At 45.7% G+C, this 23,454-nt stretch overlaps 1 protein-coding gene across 2 annotated transcripts in view; it reads right to left on the reverse strand.

Annotated features, from left to right (window-relative positions):
- The window catches only part of abtb2b (ankyrin repeat and BTB (POZ) domain containing 2b), a 46,450-nt gene that overhangs the window by 12,589 nt on the left and 10,407 nt on the right, over positions 1-23,454 (reverse strand). For both annotated transcript variants that reach the window (XM_052060034.1, XM_052060035.1), the window contains exon 2: positions 3,139-3,288. In XM_052060034.1, coding sequence (XP_051915994.1) covers positions 3,139-3,288 — 150 coding nt within the window. The remainder of the gene's footprint in view (positions 1-3,138; positions 3,289-23,454) is intronic.

The following is a 23,454-nucleotide window of genomic DNA, read 5'->3' on the forward strand; positions in this document are numbered from 1 at the left end:
GGCTGAATAAAACAGGCCCATTTGAACTTGATATGATGTTGCACTCATTTAGTCGAACTACCGCAGGGCTAATTTCTAAGCCAATTAGCATGAGTAGGGGAGCCCAGGGGTTGGGGCTTTGGGGGGTTGTCCAGTGTATAGGGGCACATTAAAGGGTTTTGGTTAGATAGCGTTAGCCCAGCTAAACAGCCCACACTTCAAGCTGAAGGGCCTCCTTTGTGTTAACCATCAACAGCATTCGACCCAGGAGGTCCCCTCGGAATTCAGTCTCTCTTCGGCTTTACAGCCCATATTGTGTCCAGGGGTCTAAAGTAGCTGTCAGGGTTCAGATGCATGTGAAAAGGTGTATTTCACTCTTGCATATGAGATTCGTTCTCAAACACTGTGAGGTTAATGGGGCACAAAATACAAAGTTTCCAAATGTAGATTTATAAAATGTCTTCTTTTTTTTCTTCTCCTTCAACATAATTACAAAAAGTGCATTCTGGATTTGCTATATTACTTACTTTCAAGATTTAAAAAAAAATATCATACATGTTTGAACATTCATTCATTCATCTTCCGAATGATCTTCAAGCCTATCCCAGCCGTCTTCGGGCAGTAGGCAGGGGACACCCTGAATCGGTTGCCAGCCAATCGCAGGGCACACAGAAAGGAACAACCATTCGCACTCACACTCACACCTAGGGACAATTTAGAGCGTCCAATCAGCCTGCCATGCATGTTTTTGGAATGTGGGAGGAAACCGGAGCACCCGGAGAAAACCCACGTAGGCCCGGGGAGAACATGCAAACTCCACACAGGGAGGCCGGAGCTGTAATCGAACCCGGTACCTCTGCACTGTGAAGCCGACGTGCTAACCACTGGACTACCGGGGCGCCCTCATGTTTGAACACAACTGCTGAAAATGTGCTGAAAGTTTGAGAAGTGTGTCATAATCAATTGAGGAGCTGTAGCGTAAAACTATTTTTTGGGGCACCACTGAATTACTGCAAAAATATTTAGAAATATTTAATTGTTCTGTCCTGTCCAATCCTCGCCGCATTTCTCGATAACGAGGGCCTTCACCGATCGACCTGTCCAATCCTGTACTTTTGTAAATTTCGCTGAAATCCTGCCATCCAGATTCCATCTTCTTTAAGTATGTTAAACCCACTGTAAAGAAGATCCAACAGGACTGAGCAGTCGAATATAGATACTGCCGTGTCTGTTCGGTCTACATGGCCTCAAATTCCTCCTTTATTTTTGTTGTGTACAGATATCGGTGAACACGTTGCCTGTCTGTCTGTTTGTCTTTGTAGGCATAAAATGGTGTGAAGCATGCCAGTCCTGCCCAACGCAGCTCGTATTCATACCGCTAGAGTGGTGTGGCACAAAGAGCCCACTGAGCAAGTGGGAGAAAGACTGTGTGTTTGTGTGTTACAGAGCGCGTGTTCACGTTCTTAATGTCCGGCTAACGGCGGTGGTGTATGAACGTGGCCTTGTGCTTGAGGAACAAGTGCCAAAGTGTTACCTCGTTTGGGTGGGGAAATATAAACTGCACTTGCACCGACACCGATCTCTGTGACCCGATTGCTCTCCCCCTTTCACAACAAGCTTTCTCCATTCTTGACCAAGACCAAAATGTTCATTTATCCAGTACATAAACAATCCTTCTCTACCTTCCATCAACCCTGTTTATTCCTGCAGTTGGATGACTCTTTCAATAGAACTTTGAAATACTTATAGCCCACTTTCATTCCCTGTCACGTGGCAAACCACATGTAAAATCGCGTACATTTATGACTTGATGTGTATGTACTTCTCGGATGATACATGTGGAGCGAGGCTTCCAAGAGGATCGGCATATTCAGAGCATGACTGAGATCACCAACAGATTGATCTGGCATGATGCTTTTTCTAAAAACGTGCCAAGGTATTTCAGACCCACTGCAAATAAGTGAAAATCCACAAAATACAGAAACCTAAAAAAAAAAAAAAAAACCTAACAATAGAAACCCCCATTCTGACTCCCTTCTCTCCAGCATTTAAACAAATGCAAGCATTTTAGAACACACTGTTAATCTGTTGAGCGACTGGTCAGGAAGGCCAGTTCTGTCCTGGGCTGCTCCCTTGACACTCTGGAGGAGGTGGGCAACAGAAGAATGCTAACTAAGCTAAAAGCTATGATGGGCAGTCCCTCCCACCCCCTCCAGCCTACCCTGACAGCACAAGGAAGCTCCTTCAGCCAGAGACTGTTAAACCCGCGCTGCAAGAAGGAGAGATACCGACGCTCGTTCCTACCGACTGCTGTCAGGCTGCTGAATAACAATAATAACAATAATAATATCAATAATTAAATGATGTGAAAAACAATAGTAAATAGCACTGCAATGTATCAATTTTGTATTTATATTGCACTTAATTGAACGGTGTTTGTTTGGTTTTTCTTCTTTCTACCCAATTTCTTGCTGCTGTCGGTTGTAAATTTCCCCAGTGTGGGACAAATAAAGGATATCTTCATCTTAATCTAAAACACATTGTAAGTGTACAGTATATATCTATGTGTTAGATATGTGCCTGTAAGAGTCAGTGCCTGGTGGATTGGCATATGATGTCTTAAGTCAGCGTGTGAGTATTTCGGCGTGAGCTGTAGCGGACAACAGCTCCTGCATGAGTGCAGTTGTGTTTGTGTTGGACTATTCTCCTGACATTCAATAAATGCCGGAAAATGCATTGGCAACTGCGGCTCTCCTTTCCCAGATGTGAGGGCATTGCAATAAAAAATAATCGCAATAAACCGCAAATGTGTGCAATACAATAAAATACAATACATCTTGATTTATATAGTGTTCTTACAACAATATAATAGAAATATCCATGATAGATATGTAGATACACTATACACCAAGAAATCTGCAATGCAGCACGGTCGTGGTAGGTCAATCGCAACATAGAGGCGTACACAGCAATAGAAAAAGTTGCATGTGATAGTATCATCTTTCAGATCAAAGTTTTCCTTTCTTTCCTGGGTCCAGCCCTTTACAGTGTTCAGCACGTAAGACACGTGAAATAATAGCTGGTCACATTTTCACTGCTTTGCAATATGTCTATACTCAACTTCAAAGAGGATCAGTTTGCTACGTAGACATGACTTACTGAGTTCAGAGATGCTGCCCACGCAGGTAGCTAGGAGTGACTGTTCCAGCGTCCTGAGCTCCAGTTGGGCATAGGCATCCTCCCTGCTGTCGACGGATGTCTGATGATTCTCGGTGTAGGGACTGAAATGGGCTGGCAGTGACAAAACACCTATGACGGGGAAAACAGGAAGAAAAGGAATGGATGATGGCTCAATCATTTTGAGAAAAGCAATCAAATGTCATCAAGCAATTATTATCATAGTATGTGTAACCACACCGCTACGAGTGACGATAACTTTCAGAAAAACAGCAATTTTCACACCTTGATCGCAGGAGATGAGGACAATCAAATGTGTGTCTGGGATCTATTTATTGCGTGGAACGGCACTGACGGAGTCAAATAGGCCAGCATCTTAGCACACACACTCAAACCTTTGTTAACATTAAGATCCAAACAAAGGAACCAAACTAATACGCAAAACAATATGAAGGATTTGCAGTTTCTTTTTACGAGACAATCGTAATACTCCGAAATCCCAAAGCAATTACTACTGTGAGCCAGTTGTGGGAATGGACTGGTTCTCATGAGTTTATACGTAGCACTCATGGCAGTGGAATAACAAAAAATATTTAATTATCATACCGCGCTCCGTGGATATGCTGAAATGAGGGTCGCGATCATAACGGGATTCCCTTCTCTTATGAAATGCTTTAATTGCCGTCATCCTCTCCCCAAATAAAGGGGTATATGCAATCTTAGAAAGTAGATCTTTTAAAATGAACTAGAGCATGGGTTACCTTCGTCTCTTTATTTGATTATACGAATGCACCCCATGTGGCAGCTTTCCATCTGAATTGAAATCGTATGAACATTGTTGAATCGGGATGTCGCAAAACTGCGGCAGCTGTTTGCCCTCCTCAGGAAGGTTTTTCTTTTTTTGTTTTTTTACAAACACACCAATTATTTTGAAAGCAGCAGGTCAACTTTTTTTAAATGCAGGGTTACAAATTGAAACACTTCAATGCAATCAAGTCCTGTGGCACTGTTCCTGTGACATTTGCAACAATGTTCATATTTGTCATATAATGAGGTTTTGTAATATACTGATGGCAGAGTGAACAAAAACTTGTGAGTCAGAGATCATGAGGAAGAGCAAGCTAGACAATTTTAAGGAACGTTTGACATCAGCAGCATGTGTTAGTAAGCAGTCATGTTGAATTGTTGGGAAATGCGTTGCAGTGTGCTACTCTCTCGAAGTGAAGTCATGCTCATGGTGTTCGTTTCATTGTTCATTTGGTTTAATGACCGAATACAAAATACCCTGCTCTATCACACATCTACTCATCAACAACCATGACGTCCTTAAGTTGCAATTCCGTGTCAACTGTAGACAACCTCCACCATGAGTATTTCTCCATAAAAAGGTCAATGTGAGCTAAAGTGGACTGGGTACTGGCCATATTGCTACCTGGTGCAGTTAAGCAAGCTTCAGTGTTGGACAGTCCGTAGTAAGTAGTCTTTTGTAATCGTCAGTAAAGTACTTATTTCAAAGACATATCAATGTTTTAATTAGGATTAACACAATTAGGTTTCAACATTTGGATTCATGCGTTGACCGAATGACCGAACTCAATCGGCAAGTGGATGCGGTTTTGGTTAGTTGGAGGATTCGGCTGATTTAAGTCATTGAGAGCCACAAGACATTCAAGGCTGTGAGAATTTGTTGATGACCTGTTCCCAAAACAAATGTTTGTCTGAGGTTGTTTTTCACCTCTTCCTGTCACATCTAAGATGTCGGGGCGCTAAACAGCGAACAGCCAGGCTTCCCTCTGTTGGTTACTGTTCACCGAACCAATCACAAGATGGAGAAACAAGTCTGTTTAAGTCAAATAAAGTTGATGCAATGTTTAAATTTGACAGGTAGCGCCAAAATCTATACGTGGCGGAAAATTCATTTGTGGCGACCTACCACAGGTAAATGTTTACGTGGGAAACACTACAGTTGAAGTCAAACAATTCTGAGATATGATCAATGACGTCATGAATTTGATCGGTAAATTAAGGCAAAACAGCCAATCACAAAAGGTTCATAAAATGTTAAGTGTTGGCCAATTCGATACTGTCAGATTGAGTCAGACTGTTGTAAAGTCTGTCGGAGTAACACTGACTAATGGAAAAAGGCCTCCTACACAAGTGTTACCCTCAGCTCTTTGTGCGTCTCTTTCTCGCACTTTCTGTACACAATCCAACGTACGTATGTGCTGACTCCCAGTTCCAAAACAAAGGAAAAGCCCATCTCTTGCAGAGCGCTACCATCACAAAGAACATGTCAGTCAGACAAAAAATAAAAATGCTTTCTTGTGCACAGAACAACATCAAATACTGAGAATGGTTGTACTTCTCTTCTGTGACGTAAATTTGTTATTTATTCGTTTATTTATTTATTTGTTGCACTTTTCGGCAACAAGCACATATACATCTGACTGGAGCATTTGCACCTCTAAAATGCTTCTTTAACTCTGCGCTTTCAGTTGTAGACTGACTCGATGAGAATACTGTTCACGCACAGCCGACACTTCCAAACTGCTGAACCCTTTCATTAGATGAGTATATCATATTAAAATTGTATTGGTTTGAAAGAGATGACTTAGCATTGATGCTTAATGGAAACTATCAAAGTGTGTGTAAAATTAAAATGTGATGTTGGATGTGTGCATGAATGACATGATGCCCTTTTAAGATAAGATAAGAAATCCTTTATTAGTCTCGCAACAGAGAAATTTCCAATTCACAGCAGCAAAGCTATGAAAGGAAGAAGTAGAAGAACAAAATATAGGAGATGCCGGAAAGACAGCCACTCTTGTGATAGGATAAGAGAAAATGATGGTCCTAAATAGTAAAATAAAGTACTAGGAGGCACCGTCGATCATATTCTCCCACAGTCCCACCCTTGGTTAACCACAAAAGCAGAGCGTGCGTCATCTGGACCTGATGGGAAGTTTACACTTCAAGTAGAGCCTCTCTCCCCTTCCACCTCTGTTCCAGGAGCAGAAGTCTGTGATACACAAGACGGTGAACCTCAGTGGCTCTTATGGTTTCATTATTGAGGTTCACCCTCAAAATGCCATGTGGGAATCGTGGCTTCAAACCATAGCTCAAACATACCACAAATCATGGTCGTGCCCAAGCCATCAAACCGTCTCTGAAAAACATCCAGTACATTTCTGTAGTTCACAGTATTTTCAAGTAAACTGCACAAACGCTACATGGGTTTATGTTTTGATTTGGCTCAATGTTTTTAATGGAGCCATATTTTGGATTCCAAATGGAATAAAGCAATATAAATAAGGATACTTGGTGACTTCTGTCCAATTTACAGTTAAAATTTCAATGCGGATTGAATTTTATTTCGTTTTGACCTTGACTCTTTGAATTCATGTACAGCTCAGTTCTGACGCAAGTGTTGAACATCCTTGGACCAACCGATGTTTGCCAAATTGTTTTGTCTACCACAAAGAATGTATGGATGAAATCATGCTCAAAGAATGCATGTGTATATGGTCGTTCGCTTGCACTTGCGTGTGTGTGTGTGTGTGTGTGTGTGTGTGTGTGTGTGTGTGTACAAACACACAACTGTCTGTCTTGCAACCCGAACAGCCTCTTCATTCACTACAGGGTGGATCAGAGAGGCAGGAAAAGAGGGCTTCAAAGTCACTTCCCCTTGCGCAAATGGGGCAGTTACTTAGGACAAGGAGGCTTTTAGCTTGCTCCTGGGTGAAAGCTGGATGTTGGAGAATGGAAAATCTCTCAATAGCACAATGTTTAGCAGGGTTGTTTTTCGTGCTTCCATCCCACCATGACCTGACATCCTTGGCGTTCCACAAGAGAAAATACTCATATCAACACGAGCACACTTGACTTTTCCCATCAATAAAGGCTCCGACCATCTGTTTCCTATATTTTCAATGCCCATTTTATCAGTCTGTCCTCTCATCAAATCCTTTATTGGAGGCACATTTGAAGAGTGTAAACAAATGGATGGTGTAACGCGGTTATGTTCTGTGAGTGGTGACATGTGGGATCCATGAAGTAGTTCTATTAATTTTGCTTCAACTACACAGTTGTACAGAGAAGGATTCACCATGTAGGGTAAAAAAAAAGTGTTTACTTGGCCTGGTGGGTCTTCCTTATGATCCTTATCTAAACAGACTTGAAATGGGACAGCGGGGCATTTAAGAAGCCTACGTGGTCTATTAGTGTTTGGGCTAAAAATAATCATCCGTTTGAAAAGTAAGCACGTCGACAAACTAAACCTCCCTTTCTGGATACAGAGAATCATTCAAGCATTCATGAATACCAGTACACTTACAGTTTGGATTGAAATGGCAGGCATCTTTACACCCCCCTTTTTGTCTTGTACACGCGCTCATGCAAATGATTGTAAGATGAGGATGATACGAGGTCTGCACAGTGTCCATGGACAACTCCAGTGACATGGGCCGTGGGTCAGAGGTGGTCCACAGCTGAAGCTTAACACACAAGTAACCGTATCATCGATCCCCAAGTCACCTACTCACATTGACAATCACAGAATGCTGTAAATTAACAGGAAGCCGAGAAAGAAATGGTTCCTGATTTGTTTGTTTGTTTGTTTGTTTATTGAACATAAAACATATACAGTAATAATTTGACAGAAAATAAGGTAGATAAAAAAGTAAAAAGAAAGAAATCAGTCTTCATTCAACACAGTTATTATGTTCAAGGGAGTAGGATGAAGTAAAAAAAAAAAATCTAGTCCTACCCCGTTATGTGTTTATATCTACTAAATCATTTTTATATCAATCAGAAAAGAAAAAGTAAGAAGAAGTCTCCATTAAGGCTCTTAACCGTGATATTTTCACAACTTTTGGTTTGTATCGGGATTATATACATCCTCACCCTGGCACTCTTGTGTCAATTTTCTCTTGTATTCATAATGGATATTTCAATACCTTTCTCTATTTATCAACTTAGTTCTGATTTATCATTATATTTAATGTTTAGAATTTATCATTTTAACTCTGATTGATGTAGGTTGTTTGTACTATTTTTTCGAATTTGTTTTTGAACTCAGCAAGCGATTTACTAATTTTTAGGTCCGTTTCGAGATTATTCCACAGATTAACACCTTTGCTAGATACACTTCTTTGCTTGATGTTTGTTCTTGTTTTGAGTTTTTTGAATAAGTTGGTACCTCTTAATTCATAGTTGCTTTCTCGAATTTCAAAAAACTTCTGAATGTTTTGGCGGAGCAGGTTATTGTGTGCTTTGTACATTAATTGGGCGATTTTAAAGTCAACCAGGTCATAAAATTTCATCGTATTTAATTTGATAAATAGTGGATTTGTGGGTTCCGTATATTTTGATCCATTAATAATTCGAATTGCTTTTTTTTTGTAGTTTGAGAATAGGGAGTGTGTTTGTGCTTGCAGGCATTTCCCCATATTTCCTCACAGTAGGTCATGTATGGTAATAATAATGAAGTGTATAATGTGTACAAAGATCTCTTATTTAGCACTTCCTTGGTTTTGTAGAGGATCCCTACGGTCTTGGCTATTTTTCTTTTTACGTTATCGATATGTGGTTTCCAACATAGTTTTGAGTCTATTACTAATCCGAGAAACTTGGTTTCATGCGCTCTTTCTATTTCAATTGAGTTTACCATAATTTTAGCTTGGTGTTTGATTGGTCTTGTGCCAAAAACAATTGACTTCGATTTTTTCAGGTTAAGTGACAATTTATTTCTATTTGATCGCAAATACAAAAAGTGTGGCTCATAAATTGGAATTCATAGAATCATAATATAGTGTGCATGAGCAATGGAAATTTCAAGTGTTCAAGCACACCCAGGTGACGCGCATCCAGCTGGTGGACTTCATGGTCGAAGTGGAACGTACCCGTGGTGCAAACAAGGTTGGGGACCAAAGCGAGATCGCTGCTCTAGAGAACTGTGCCAAATTAGCTGACCACACCGCCCCATACTGTGAGGGGTCCGCAATACATTTTCAGGAGGGCAAATGTGAGAAAATCTAACAGTTGTTGGGAGACAGCTGACTTCAATTGTGTCAAATACGAATTCCATTGATTTATAAAGCATTACATTGTAGTTAAATTGTTTTAAGTTGAAATTCATTTTTTTTAAAAAAGGATCAGCCACGTTAAAATATCAACATCAAATCACATTTAATCATGATTACAAAAAACAGTATGTATTTTTTTTTTACATATGATTTTACAGTATGCTGACATGATGAGCATAAACCACTATTAGCCATTCTTTGGACTCCCAAATCGTTCCCTCCACTGTGCAGAAAATAAGAATGCAATTGGCAGTGGTGGCGCTATTTATTTATTTTTTTTGGGGGGGGGGGGGTTGTTGCTAGAATGGTTGAAGGAGTGACACATTGACAATGTATCTCGAAGTTAGCCACACTGAATTTGTTACTTTATTTCACTTGGACTGCAGACAGGCGTGCACAATCCAAATAAAACCAGCAGTATCTGGAGTTCAATAAATGACATTTTAAAATATATCAGCTAACGAAATGAGTTACACATTGTGAACATGTCCAAACATGAAGAAGCTCAGTTGCCATTTTATTGGCCCAGAACCTTACTCCATGATGGAAAGTTGTATGTGTGATCACAATTAAAACAAATTAAACAGAGGATAACCCCCATGATTAATTGGGGAGGGTATAAAGTGAGTTCAATTCGGCCAAATGTAACATATCAGCCAGTTCAAAAAAAACAAGTAACTGCACACACATGCTCACACGTACGCATGCGCACATGCAGGAAGGGATTGGATTTGCCATGCCTGGCTTTGGTATCCCACAGTCCTGAAAAATATCATCTAAGCTCCTCAGAGCAACTAACCCTAATCCTAAACATGACTTCAAAATCCCTTCTTCAAGCTCCTACGTTCTCTTTCTTCCAGACTTCTGGGTCCCCCTCTTTTTCTCTCCAATCATGTTTTGTACAGTTTACATTCCGGGGCAAATGCGGCGCCTGTGGCTATCTGGTCACATACAAGAGTCCCTGTTTTCATATGTGATGCCACTTCACATGGCATCCATCATATAGTTGTATAGGTTTCGTTAGTTTATTGTCTGGAAAATGGGGATAAAAATATACATTAACATCAAGGCTGGTTTTGTTTCCTGTCATGACAAAGTATGGTGACTATTACAACCACCCAACAGTCGCAAAAGCACACGCACACATTCAACCTCAAAGCCACTCTCATAACAATCTGCTTTTATTGGTGAGATGATGTCATCATCCCAACATGCCGCCAAGAGCTGAGCTTGACCAACAAAAACACAATTAAAATAGAAAATAACTGACAAGAAAATGTCATCATGAAAGTCTTTTAAGTTTACTTCAAGAATACACCTTACTGGCCACAAGAGTGTGTTATGTGATGTGGGCTTTCATGAACAAGCTATGCTCTAGTCATTTGTGGGGTAGGCAAAAAGAGCGTCTTTTGTTTGTGAAGTGGATTTTGAACAAATCGTTCCCATTCTGTCAGTGATCCACTCCTCTTAGCCTGATCATCAACAGAAACAACAGATGAACACTGCAGCCTCATTGCATCAGATTCTATTTCCATCCATTTCTCGCACTCGCTTCCTTGAAATTCAGTATTGGCGTGGTAGGACAGGTGACTTAGCACATGCCGTTTATTTCTCTGATTTGGGAAATCAAATTCACAAAGATCAACTCAAAGTGCAACACAATCAATCCTGTCCAACTTTCACAGTTATAAACTCGGCTGTTCTGTCTTCGTTCCCATAAACCAGGGAGCGGTTTGGATGAGGTCTCAGAATTTGATGTTTCAAAGAACTGAGATCCAAAATCGCTTTTGCAAATCTAAAGCAGCTTTTTGCTGATTAACATTCCAATGTTGGGCACACTGTAGATGGCAAAATCATGACGCACAACACCCTGAGTCAAATGAGGAAAAAAAACTACGGTTACTGGGTCTGGTGGAGGCTTGAGGGTCCTGTGTAAGGATTATGACTCACCTTTTTAAATAGCTCTTCTTTTCTGTCCTACTCTCAGAATATTTGGAACCATTTTCGCTCCAGAGCGGTAAAGAACCACCGGAAAAAGGGCCGTACATGGGCTCGTCCATTCATACAATCAAACATACTGAGGTCTCACCACTACTATGGGTTTAAAAGAAGGAGACTGGGTGGCTTTTGTAATTTATAAATAGATCACAAGTCACCTAATAGGGTGAACGTGCAATATTTCACAGAAATGCATCGTGTTTTTTTTTTTGGTCTACTATAACAAATGGGGCCAGTCCATCTATACGTCACAATGCCATTGTTAACAAACACATTGTGCACTGTGAAAAAAAAAAGCACACAATAACAAGAGATGAACAAACGTCATAACATTGGTTAGGTCGACAGGGTGGGCAGGGTACCTCCGATAATTTGTCTGGACATCAATGCCACTGAAGGAACGTGAAAGAAACCATAACAGTGGTTATGCGAAAATGGACCACCCACACTCAAGACATAAAAACGTACCCCAATTATGCACTGGTCACTATGGTGTCATCCAATGCACAAATCACATGGACCTATCAGTGTGGCTGACAACAGCAATGTACAACTCTTTGTTGTATATATACACGTGTGTGTGTGTGTGTGTGTGTGTGTGTGTGTGTGTGTGTGTGTGTGTGTGTGTGTGTGTGTGTGTGTGTGTGTGTGTATGGGTGGGTGGGTGTTGTGTGGGTGGGTGGGTGGTTGTGTGGGTGGGTGGGTGGTTGTGTGGGTGTGTGTGTGTGTGTGTGTGTGTGTGTGTGTGTATGGGTGGGTGGGTGTTGTGTGGGTGGGTGGGTGAGAGAGAGAGACGGTGAATGACCTGGTTGTGTATAGGAGATGTAGTAGGTGTCCCCCTCATTCAACAGCCTGCAACACCCATCTGACACTTCGGGGGTTTTAGAGCTCACCCCTGACCCTCACCTACACCCACACACAACAGACGGGGTGTTTCCACACGTCTAAAGGAGCCTGCTAAAAGGGAGTGTGCTATAAGCAGATTTGTCCCACGCTGCCCCTAAAACCATCACATCGAGCACACATAAAAACACATTGATGGGAGCCTACTCTGAGAAAATTAAGTGACATGTGTCGATGACTTCAACTCAACACACACAATAAAATGTTGAGAAAGCCCTATTGTCTCACACAGCACCCATACTAAAAAATAATAATAATAATAATTTCACACCAAAAGTTCCAGTGGCAGTGGAAAGTGCGTTATTGATTGCCATGCATAAGCCCCACTTCCACCCAGTAGGCTCCAGCTTCTCCGTGTCACCGAAAAGGATAAGAAGAAGAAGAAGAAAACCTTTATTAGTCTCACAATGGAGAAATTCACAATTCACAGCAGCAAAGTTATGAAAGTAATAAGCGAAGAAACTAAATGGATGGAGGGAAAGCTGTACTTTAATTGATTCATCACTCAACATGTAAAGGAAAAAAACTCTCGGTTGATTGATTTTTTTTGCATCATATCTATCACTTCTACGAGCAAAACACATACAAGTACACACGTGGGCTCTTAGTGGTTGCAAAAACATTGAAGTCTTCATCTAAAACAAGACCGGTAAAATTATCACTGTCCCTTCGATGAGCTTCCTACGGAAATGTGAACGTCTGGACTTGATTGTGAAGCACAATGAAAGAGAAGGAAGACGTAACACTGAAATAACAAAGACACAAAGGAGAGAAGTGCTCACGGGTGAAAATGTATCATGAGGATTTTAATGGCCTTCCGTGCTGACTTGGCATGTAGGAGATGGGTTTCAAAAATGTTCCGTGTGCTGGACTCTGCTTGCCGAGTGTATCGACTGCCTAAATAAATGTTTACCGTGAGCTAGTTATGACCAGCATGAATCTATGATTAGTCAAATTTTTAGTCGCGGGAAAGAATCTCAGCCTCTCTGGTACCTGCCATCTTGGCTCCTCTCCTTTACATAAGCTCAAGTGTGTTGTGACTGTAATTGCAACAAGTAAATAAAGAGGTAATGTGTGTTTTCCCGTTCTTTGCGGGAGGGGGGGGGGCTACCTGACCACACATTCCGTAGCCCAAGCTTGGACGCAACACAAACACAACTGAGGAAGGGTACGTGGGTGTGCATACTGTATGTACACAAGGGCCGCTGTTTGTTGTTGCGTACTCCTAGCAGTTATCCTACCAAGGGCTCAACACACGTTTGTAATTCAAATACTTCATAACGTCATCATAAAAACTCTAGGGAGGGTTAATCTCCGTTTGCTTCTTCTTAGCGTGCGCGCGTGTGTGTGTGTGTGTGTGTGTGTGTGTGTGTGTGTAACCCTGCCTGTTTCTCAGTGTTCGATCACGGGTGTACTGTGCAACCCCTTGCCACAAGTTATCTGTGGACCACCCACTGAATACTCCATCAGCAGAATGAAAGCATCCGTCAAGGAGCACAGATGACACAAGAAAGAAGCTCCAAGAGCTGCTACCTGTCTCCATCTGCGCTCGCTCTCTATGTTTGTTTTAACTCGAAAGCCAAAATTGTTTATCTCAACAACAGTTGCACGGGATGTCAAACCATGTGCCCTTGAAAAGATGAGACCTCTGTGTATTTTTGTGTTAATGCATTTCTTCCTGAATATGGGAACATTTGCTTGAACCGACACTTCCCGCAATGCTCGCCAAAGCCGCAGTGGTTAAATAATTGCTGAGAGTAAAGCTCTATCAAAAAAAAAGAAATGTACGCCCTGGCACAAGGACACACATTACAAATTGTAGAATGGCTACATTGTATATTGTCAAGTTCACCCCGGACAGAAATAATTAAAGCTTGAGTGGGAAGTGCTGATCCATCATGGCCACACACACCACTTAAGCTGGCCCGTATTGAACACAGAATGAAAGAATATTTTTCAGCAGCACACTAAACACACTCTTGACTAATACTGTAACATGCTGAGTCTCTGTGCTAACCACCATAAGCGTCATTAGAAAATCAAGGACAGTGAGAGGTGCAACAAACCACATCATGCCACACACACACACATGCACAGGCACACACTCTTAACTTTTATCCTACCCAGAGGAACCAGAACACTGAGCAAAAAGGAGTGGCACAGTTTTTAATGGGTGCATGCAAAACAGATTGTGCAGAGGACTATACGAACACACGGTCACATGGCTCCTGTACAAACATAGTTCACGTTGAGTGACAAGTGTGTTTTCATTCATCTTTTCCCACTGCTGGCTCTTTCTGGGCTTAATGACAACAGCGGAGCATTTGTTGCAGTCATCACTCACATTCATTCAGGCGCTCTTCTGCGGTCATACTAGCCTACACGGTTGGGCACAGTTTATTTCTTATACAGTACTAGCTGGTTCGCCGCCCTCCGGGCGGCTCATCAGCTAGTTCCTGCGGAAGGCTGGTAAGGTGGGCCTTCGGCCCACAAAAGTGTTGTTGCTTGATTCAACTTTTTGTTCATCTTCATTGCTTATCGCAAAAATAAAGAGATGTTTAGCTCTACTAAATAACTAACAATTTTATTGCAATGCTTGTGGGTAGACAACATTTTTTCGCTAAGATGCCCGCGCGATCGTAGTGAGCCACTGCCTGAGCGGCGCAGTGGCGGCGCGCAGTGACGGCGCGCAGTGGCGCGGTGAAGTAGGTACGTTTTGAAAAGGGACAGACGGAAGGACAGACCGCGTGCGGGACGACGCGCAATATATATATAGATATTCATTTTCATTCTGACGCTTCTAAAATGTTCAGCTGGAACACTGGAACTCATTTTATTGCTCAGGAAACCATGTGACCAGGAAGGGTTAAGCAGATAGGAAAGACTCATTGGAAATGTCATGCAATCGCGTTCCAAGATATCAGATTTTGCATAGTTTCCCTACCTTGGCAACATGTTTCCCTTTCGCCTTTAAAGTTTAAGGGGCTTCCAGAAAAAGCACAGGGTGATAATGAACAGACTTACCTGTTAAGATTCTCTCTCCTCACTTCAATAGGCCCTGCAGCTGCCTTCACAATAAGAACCCTCAGATTACTGCGCACTGTATATCTAAAATCGGCCTGTGTTTATGTGTGGATAATGATGCCTTCCCCAGCTGTGTAAGAGCCTTCCAGGCAGCGGCGGCGTCGTGCCGGAAGTCAATGGCTGAGCCTTGGCCACTGAAGGGCTGAACGAGTGCAGCCAGATGAGTGACGAGATGAACTCAGGAGAGAAGGCAGACGGCAGAAGGGGAACAACAGTTTGGAAAAAGGCAGTCCTCCTGCCATTTGATTTTGAGACTGAAAATGTCATTCCACAAACATCATACAAAGAAAAAGATGGTGGAATAGCACATGCCAGTGCATGAACAGACATGACCTCGTTGCACGAGTCAGCAAATCGCTGACCCGCTTTGTAGCTCCCATCACCAGTTGGATATAATTAGAGGCTTCAAGAGCAGAAAGCTACCAAAGCCAGGAACCACAAGGCAGGTTCACAACTTTGCTCTGTGCCTATTTGGAATTCTTCGCTGCCTTTTTGTTACTTCACATGAAAAATAATTTTAGGTGATAATTGTGTACTGGAGTAGATACTACAGTAGTTGCCTCTCAGAGGATGAACATGGTATACAAAATGGCATTGGGGAACAGGAATGGATGTTTTCCTATCCAGGGGGAACTAATGAAGCCAATCTAGATTTGTCAATTGACAATGACATCATTTGTCAATAATATAGACAGAGTCCACAAAGTTATACACACCGATGTGGTCCCTTAGCTCGAAATCATGACATTTCAAGACAAATGGTCTAAACTTTGCGACAACACCAGTGCACATTGTGGAAGGAAATAATAACAGGGGAAGTGTGGACGGGGAGCAGAGAGATGTTTCTGAGGGATCGTTTCAGAAGGTCAAGACAAGAGAAATGGTCTCTATGATAGCCAGTTCCTCTCAGCATGAAGGATTCATATGAGAACAATCAATCCAGCCATTGTGATTACCAGGAATGGTGGTTTCCCAATTTCTCTTTGTCACGAACAACAGACACCGTATTGAGGTTGAGAAACAGAGCTTATCCACCTCCATCCTGGAAGAAGGAAGGCCTGTTAAAATGCTGATAGTACGTATATATAGATGGTGTGAATTCCTTTCCGTCTTTGTCTGTTACTTATCAACCTGTGTCTCTATCTTGTTTTGTTTATGGGTACCCATGTCACGTTGAGCCCGAGGCGATGAGGAATCGCCTCGTGCACAACAGAAAAAGAGGTGGATCCCCGGAGAAGCAGACAACGAAAAGATCTTGTGAGAACAAAGGGGTTTTTAATAAAGAACAAAAGGAGCCCGAACAGGGAAAACGGTAACAGAGAACGCTGGTCAAATAAGGACCAGGAAAAAAATAAGGAAGACAACTGAAAACGCTCGCGAAACGATAAAGGGCGAGGAACAACCGAGATAACAATCTGATCAATATAAGAAGTACGCGAATGATTGAGGCCGTAAGGCAATAGGGCAGCGAGAAATAGTCGAACGACGAGAATAGCAAATCGAGAGCAATGGCACGGTAAGGAATTCTCCGGCAGTGAGATGACTGCCGGAGTCGCCTAATAAAGGCACGTAATCAGCCCGAAATAACGGGCAGGTGTGCCGAACAGGTGGCGGGAGAACCCGCCACCTGCTGGCGAGCACGCGACGTGACAGTACCCCCCCCTCAACGGACGCCTCCCGGCGGACTACCCGGTTTGGACGGATGAGCAGTGTGGAAGTCGCGCAGAAGGGACGGGTCAAGGATCCAGGAGCGAGGCACCCATTGCCGCTCCTCCGGCCCGTAGCCCTCCCAGTCGACCAGGTACTGGAAGCCCTTGCCCCTGCGCCGAGAGTCCAGGATGGCACGAACCGTGTACACCGGGTCCCCGTCGACCACCCGCGGGGGCGGCGGCGGAGCGGGAGGGGGCGCCAAGGCGCTGGAAGACACAGGCTTGAGCAGGGAGACGTGGAACACGGGGTGGACCTTCATGGAGGCCGGCAGCCGGAGCCTGACCGCGACGGGGCTGATGACGGCCTCGACCTCGAACGGGCCAGCGAATCGGGGCCCCAGTTTGGCAGACGAGCCGGCCAGGCGAAGATCCCTCGTAGCCAGCCACACCTTCTCTCCCACCGCATATGAGGGCGCCGGGCGCCGACGACGATCAGCGATCCGCTGGTTCCGGGACGCCGTGCGGGACAACGCAGCCCGGGCCTCCCTCCACACGTGATGGGCCCGCTTAAGGTGGCGCTGCACGGAAGGGACCTCCACCAGCCCCTCCTGGGACGGGAACAGCGGTGGCTGGTAGCCGTAGGCCGTCATGAACGGCGACCTGCCTGTAGCGGAGGAGACGAGAGTGTTGTGGGCGTATTCCACCCAGGGCAGGTGGTCGGCCCAGGATGCCGGACGGTGGAGACAAACACAGCGGAGGGCCGCCCCCAGATCCTGGTTGGCGCGCTCAGCCTGCCCATTGGACTGAGGGTGGTATCCCGAGGTCAGGCTGGCCGTAGCTCCGAGGGACCGGCAGAACCGCTTCCAGACGCGGGACACAAACTGGGGCCCCCGATCCGATACGATGTCCGCCGGAATGCCGTGGAGACGGAAGACGTGCTGGATGAGGAGGTTGGCGGTCTCCAGCGCCGACGGCAACCTGGACAAGGGCACAAAGTGAGCGGCCTTGGAGAAGCGGTCCACGATCGTGAGCACGACCGTCCGGCCCCGGGAAGGCGGTAGGCCCGTGACGAAGTCCACCGCGATGTGAGACCACGGGCGAGGAGGAATGGGCAGCGGTTGGAGCAGTCCCGCCGGGGGCTGATGCGACGACTTGCCGCAGGCGCAGGAGGTGCAGGCCTTGACGAACTCCGTCGTGTCGCGGCGGAGCTCCGGCCACCAGAAACGCTGGGCGACGAGCTGCACAGTCCGGTTCACCCCGGGATGACACGCCACCTTGGATGCGTGTCCCCACTGCAGGACCTCCGAACGGAGGGCAGGAGGCACGAACAGCTTCCCTGCTGGGCACCCCGCCGGCACCTGCACCCCCACCAGGGCGGACAGGATCCGCTGCTCAATCTCCCACTGGACGGCCCCCACTATGCACTGGGTCGGGAGGATGGTCTCCGGGGAACGGTCCCTCCCCGCAGGTTCGTGGAGCCGGGAAAGGGCGTCAGGCTTAGTGTTCTTGGAACCGGGGGAGTAGGTGAGAACGAAATCGAACCTGGTGAGGAAGAGGGCCCACCGGGCCTGACGGGCGTTAAGTCTCTTCGCGGAGCGGAGATAGGCGAGGTTCTTATGGTCCGTGTATACGGTAAACGGTTCCTTAGCCCCCTCGAGCCAGTGCCGCCACTCCTGTAATGCGGTGACCACAGCCAACAGTTCCCGGTTGCCCACGTCGTAGTTCGACTCGGCGGCACTGAGTCGACGGGAGAAGAAGGCGCAGGGGTGCAGCTTCTGGTCGACTGGGGAGCGTTGGGACAGCACCGCACCCACCCCTGAATCCGAGGCGTCCACCTCTACGACGAAAGGGCGGTCAGGGTCAGGATGTTGCAGAACCGGGGGACTAGTGAACGCCGCCTTAAGACGCGCGAACGCCGCATCCGCGGCAGGGTCCCACTTAAAAGGGATTTTGACAGAGGTAAGGCGGGTTAGGGGAAGCGCCATCTGGCTGTAACCACGGATGAAACGCCTATAGAAGTTGGCGAACCCCAAGAAGCGCTGCAGCTCCTTACGGTTGGACGGGACCGGCCATTCAGTGACCGCACGCGTCTTAATGGGGTCCGCCCGTAGCTTGCCCTGTTCTATAATGAACCCCAGGAAGGAGATGACGGGAACATGGAACTCACACTTTTCTGCCTTGACGAAGAGCCGGTTCTCGAGCAAACGTTGTAGCACCAGCCGAACATGTTGCTGGTGCTCATGCAGAGAACGAGAAAAAATTAAAATGTCGTCAAGATAAACAAAACAGAAGATGTTGATCATGTCCCGGAGCACGTCATTAATGAGGTTCTGGAAGACGGCAGGTGCGTTTGTGAGGCCAAAAGGCATGACGAGGTATTCGAAATGGCCCAGGGGGGTCTTAAACGCGGTTTTCCACTCGTCGCCCTCTCGGATGCGAACCAAGTGGTACGCGCTGCGTAAGTCTAATTTTGAGAAGATGGTGGCTGATTGCAATGGGGCGAAGGCGGAGTCCAACAAGGGTAGCGGGTATCTATTTTTAATTGTAATTTCATTTAGTCCACGATAGTCTACGCAGGGTCGTAGGGACTTATCCTTCTTCCCCACGAAGAAGAAACCCGCCCCTAACGGTGAGCGCGAAGGTCTGATGAGACCTGCAGCGAGCGAGCTGTTTATATATTCTGTTAACGCCTCACGCTCGGGCCGGGATACCTGATACAGCCGCGAGGTCGGCAACGGGGCGCCCGCCTGCAGGTCTATCGCGCAATCGTAGGGGCGGTGTGGGGGCAAGGAGCGCGCGCGATCCTCGCTAAAAACCTCCTTAAGATCCCGATAGCACTCCGGCACTCCGTCAAGGCAGATCTCCTCGGGGGGAGTTACGCGTTCGTGCCTCCCGACGGCAGACTGTAGGCAGCGCTGGTAGCAATAATCGCTCCAACTATCGATAGCGGGGCGCGCCCATGATATCACCGGGTTATGCGTCTGCAGCCAGGGTAATCCGAGGATGATCGGGGCGTTCCGGGACCGCATAACATAAAAACGGCGATGCTCAATATGATTACCGGATAACACAAGTTTTAACGGCTCCGTTCGATGCGTTACTACCGCCAGGAGACGCCCATCCAGATCACGCACCCGCTTCGCAACAACCAACTCCTCTAAGAAGCACCCGAGTTCGGACGCGAGATTAGTGTCCATCAAACAATCATCTGCTCCCGAATCCACCAGGGCCCGAACCCGTCTTGACCGGGACTCGCCGAATACCTCCGCCTCAAGCTCGAGTCTATTAGGGTGTCCTGGTCGCTTATCGACTCGCCTAGACTCGGAGGGTGACGCGCGAGGTCGTGACTCACAGTAATCGGGAGGAGCGCGGAAAGACGATCCCGGATAGCTGGTTGTGGCGCGGGAGGGTGGTTGTGCGCCGTCAGGTGTAGCATGGTCCCGGCGACGGCACCCTCCTTCCTCCGCGCCACCGTCTTTGCCGCCCAACTGCATCGGCTCCTCCGCGGATGCTGTCTCCCGGCCCCGGGAGTGCTCGCCGTGCCCCCGATATTCCTCACGGTACGGGAGACGTCGAGACGGGTACCGATCACCTCCTCGCTCCCGACCCCGTTCCCTCAGGCGATTGTCCATAAGGAGGGAGAGGTCGATCAGCTCCTCCAAGTCCGTGCTGTGATCGCGAGTAGCCAGCTCGTCCTTGAGCTGAGTGTTGAGACCCCGGCGAAACAGTCCACACAGGGCCCGATCGTCGTACCCGCTCTGCGCGGCCAGGATCCGGAACTCGATGGAGTAGTCAGCGACCGAACGCCTGCCCTGCTGCAGGGCGAGCAGCCGCCCCTCCGCCTCTCTGCCCCGCACGGGATGGTGGAACACCCGACGGAAGGCTGCCACGAAGTCAGAATAGGAGGTGCGGAGATTCGGCTTTGCGTCGCTGGTCGCGATTGCCCACGATGCCGCCGGACCTGTCAAGAGACTCATGATATAGGCCACCTTGGCGGCGTCAGTAGCGTAGGCGGACGGCTGTTGGTCAAATATTAGCGAGCAATTGTGTAGGAAGTGTCCACACTGCCCGTGTTCACCCCCGTAGCGAGGGGGGTGTGGAAGCGAGGGCTCCCTCGACATAGGAGGGTACGAGGAGGGAGCCTCCGGGGTGGTAGGACGAAGCCCGGAAGGTGGTCTTCGTTCCTCCACCCGAATAAGGCGAGGTTCGAGATCATCGAACCGATGAGCCAGCATGGAGACCGCGCCGTTGAGTTCCGTAAGGGCTTGGCGGTGCTGACTCATTTGCCGCTCTTGTCGAGCAAGAGCGGACAAGATCTTTTCGGCGTCTGCGGGATCCATGGTGGCCGGAGAATTCTGTCACGTTGAGCCCGAGGCGATGAGGAATCGCCTCGTGCACAACAGAAAAAGAGGTGGATCCCCGGAGAAGCAGACAACGAAAAGATCTTGTGAGAACAAAGGGGTTTTTAATAAAGAACAAAAGGAGCCCGAACAGGGAAAACGGTAACAGAGAACGCTGGTCAAATAAGGACCAGGAAAAAAATAAGGAAGACAACTGAAAACGCTCGCGAAACGATAAAGGGCGAGGAACAACCGAGATAACAATCTGATCAATATAAGAAGTACGCGAATGATTGAGGCCGTAAGGCAATAGGGCAGCGAGAAATAGTCGAACGACGAGAATAGCAAATCGAGAGCAATGGCACGGTAAGGAATTCTCCGGCAGTGAGATGACTGCCGGAGTCGCCTAATAAAGGCACGTAATCAGCCCGAAATAACGGGCAGGTGTGCCGAACAGGTGGCGGGAGAACCCGCCACCTGCTGGCGAGCACGCGACGTGACAACCCACAATGCTATCTAAGTCCATTCAGGACAGCATCAATGTTATTTCAACGAGAGAGATACATGAAGATACCTGCTGAAGTTTTCAAATAAGGGCTGTGTGTGTGTGTGTGGGTGGGGGGGGGGGGGGGGGGGCAGTACTCAGTATACTGGATCCAGTCTGCCCACTACAGTATCCCAGCTGTACATGATAGACACATTTACCAGCTTGCCTGGGGTCTCTGTTAACCAGTTGGGTGGCTGTTATAGTATTTATGGCCTCCAGCGTGACCTCTTCCCTCCCCTCTGACCAGCGTACACTCCTGACACATCTGCTCTCTTTACCCCGCCAACACATACACACACTAACTTAGCTGTGAAATGGAATCATTTGGGAACTTCCCGCAAGTGAACTATTAACAGTGAACAAAGCATGCAATTGTTGTTAGGTTTGCTCAATAGCAGAATGCTACACAGCTATAAAGCTTGTACGTTCTTCTCACGTCTAATGCACACGTCACCTCATGTCACACCTTGAATAGAATGCACTTGTTCAATAAAAAAATAACCTCACACATACAACCTCATACAACCTATGAACATGCTGCTGACCATTATCCTTGATGTAAAAAAGGCTACACAGGCATTGAGAGCCACTTCAGTAGTGCTTAATTTAACTGCAGTCTGACTTACTTCCTTGTTACTTTCCTCTGGGATATACTATCAGCACAAAGTCATCTGAGATATTGCATATTCTATCAGTCTGCTTGAATATGACTTGAGCCCACTTCCGAAAGTCAAATCTCCTTCCCGTTATGCCACCTTCCCTGACCATTTGTTCGATTATATCACTGGGCAGAGGAGAGATGAATAGGTGCTTCCTTTCAAACACGGGGAAAGGGCAGAACAGTTTTTTATTTATTTATTTGATTCCACCTTTCCAAACTGAGGTCATTCAGCAACGGCAAGTATTGCTGATGTAAACAATAATAACAAAAATGGAAAAAGTGTCTTTAAACTAATGAACAGACTCTACCTATGTTATGTGTTTCAACAATGATTCAGAAATACATATGAATAGTAATTGTTTTGGTTAAAATGCGTATCACTGATTTGGAATTGCCAATTCATTACCACAGTATGGAAAGATATTTGTAATTTTGGTTATTTTTGTATGGGGTCACATCTTTACTTTTGCTTTGAACATACATTACCGGTACTTGGCTTCATTGACTAGCCACCCGTGATGAGCCCCCCCAAAAAATACTAAATGGCATATACTCAAATTGACACAACTCATCTGTTGAAATACAGTACCAATAAAAAATAATTCTTTGGCTATTTCTGAAAATGAAAAACAACATAAGACTGACTATAAAACACTCCACAAATGCAAAAATTAAGTCCTTAGATCTATGTGCTCTGTATCATGTATTTTTGTCATGTGATATTCTGTCTTTTGCCCGATTATGTCACCACCCCCCTCCCTGGCGATTTTCTGTCCTTTTTCTCTCCCTATTCCAAAACTACAAATAAAAGCCATTTGAATTATTAATAGATCAAAATATGCGGAACCCACAAATCCACTATTTATCAAATACGATGAAATTTGATGACCTGGTTGGCTGTAAAATCGCCCAATTAATGTACAAAGCACACAATAACCTGCTCTGCCAAACATTCAGAAGTTTTTCGAAATTCAAGAAAGCAGCTATGATTTAAGAGGTACAAACTTATTCAAAACACTCAAAACAAGAACAA

This window comes from Hippocampus zosterae, chromosome 3 (genome assembly GCF_025434085.1).
Source record: "Hippocampus zosterae strain Florida chromosome 3, ASM2543408v3, whole genome shotgun sequence".
NCBI classification, from domain to species: Eukaryota; Metazoa; Chordata; class Actinopteri; order Syngnathiformes; family Syngnathidae; genus Hippocampus; species Hippocampus zosterae.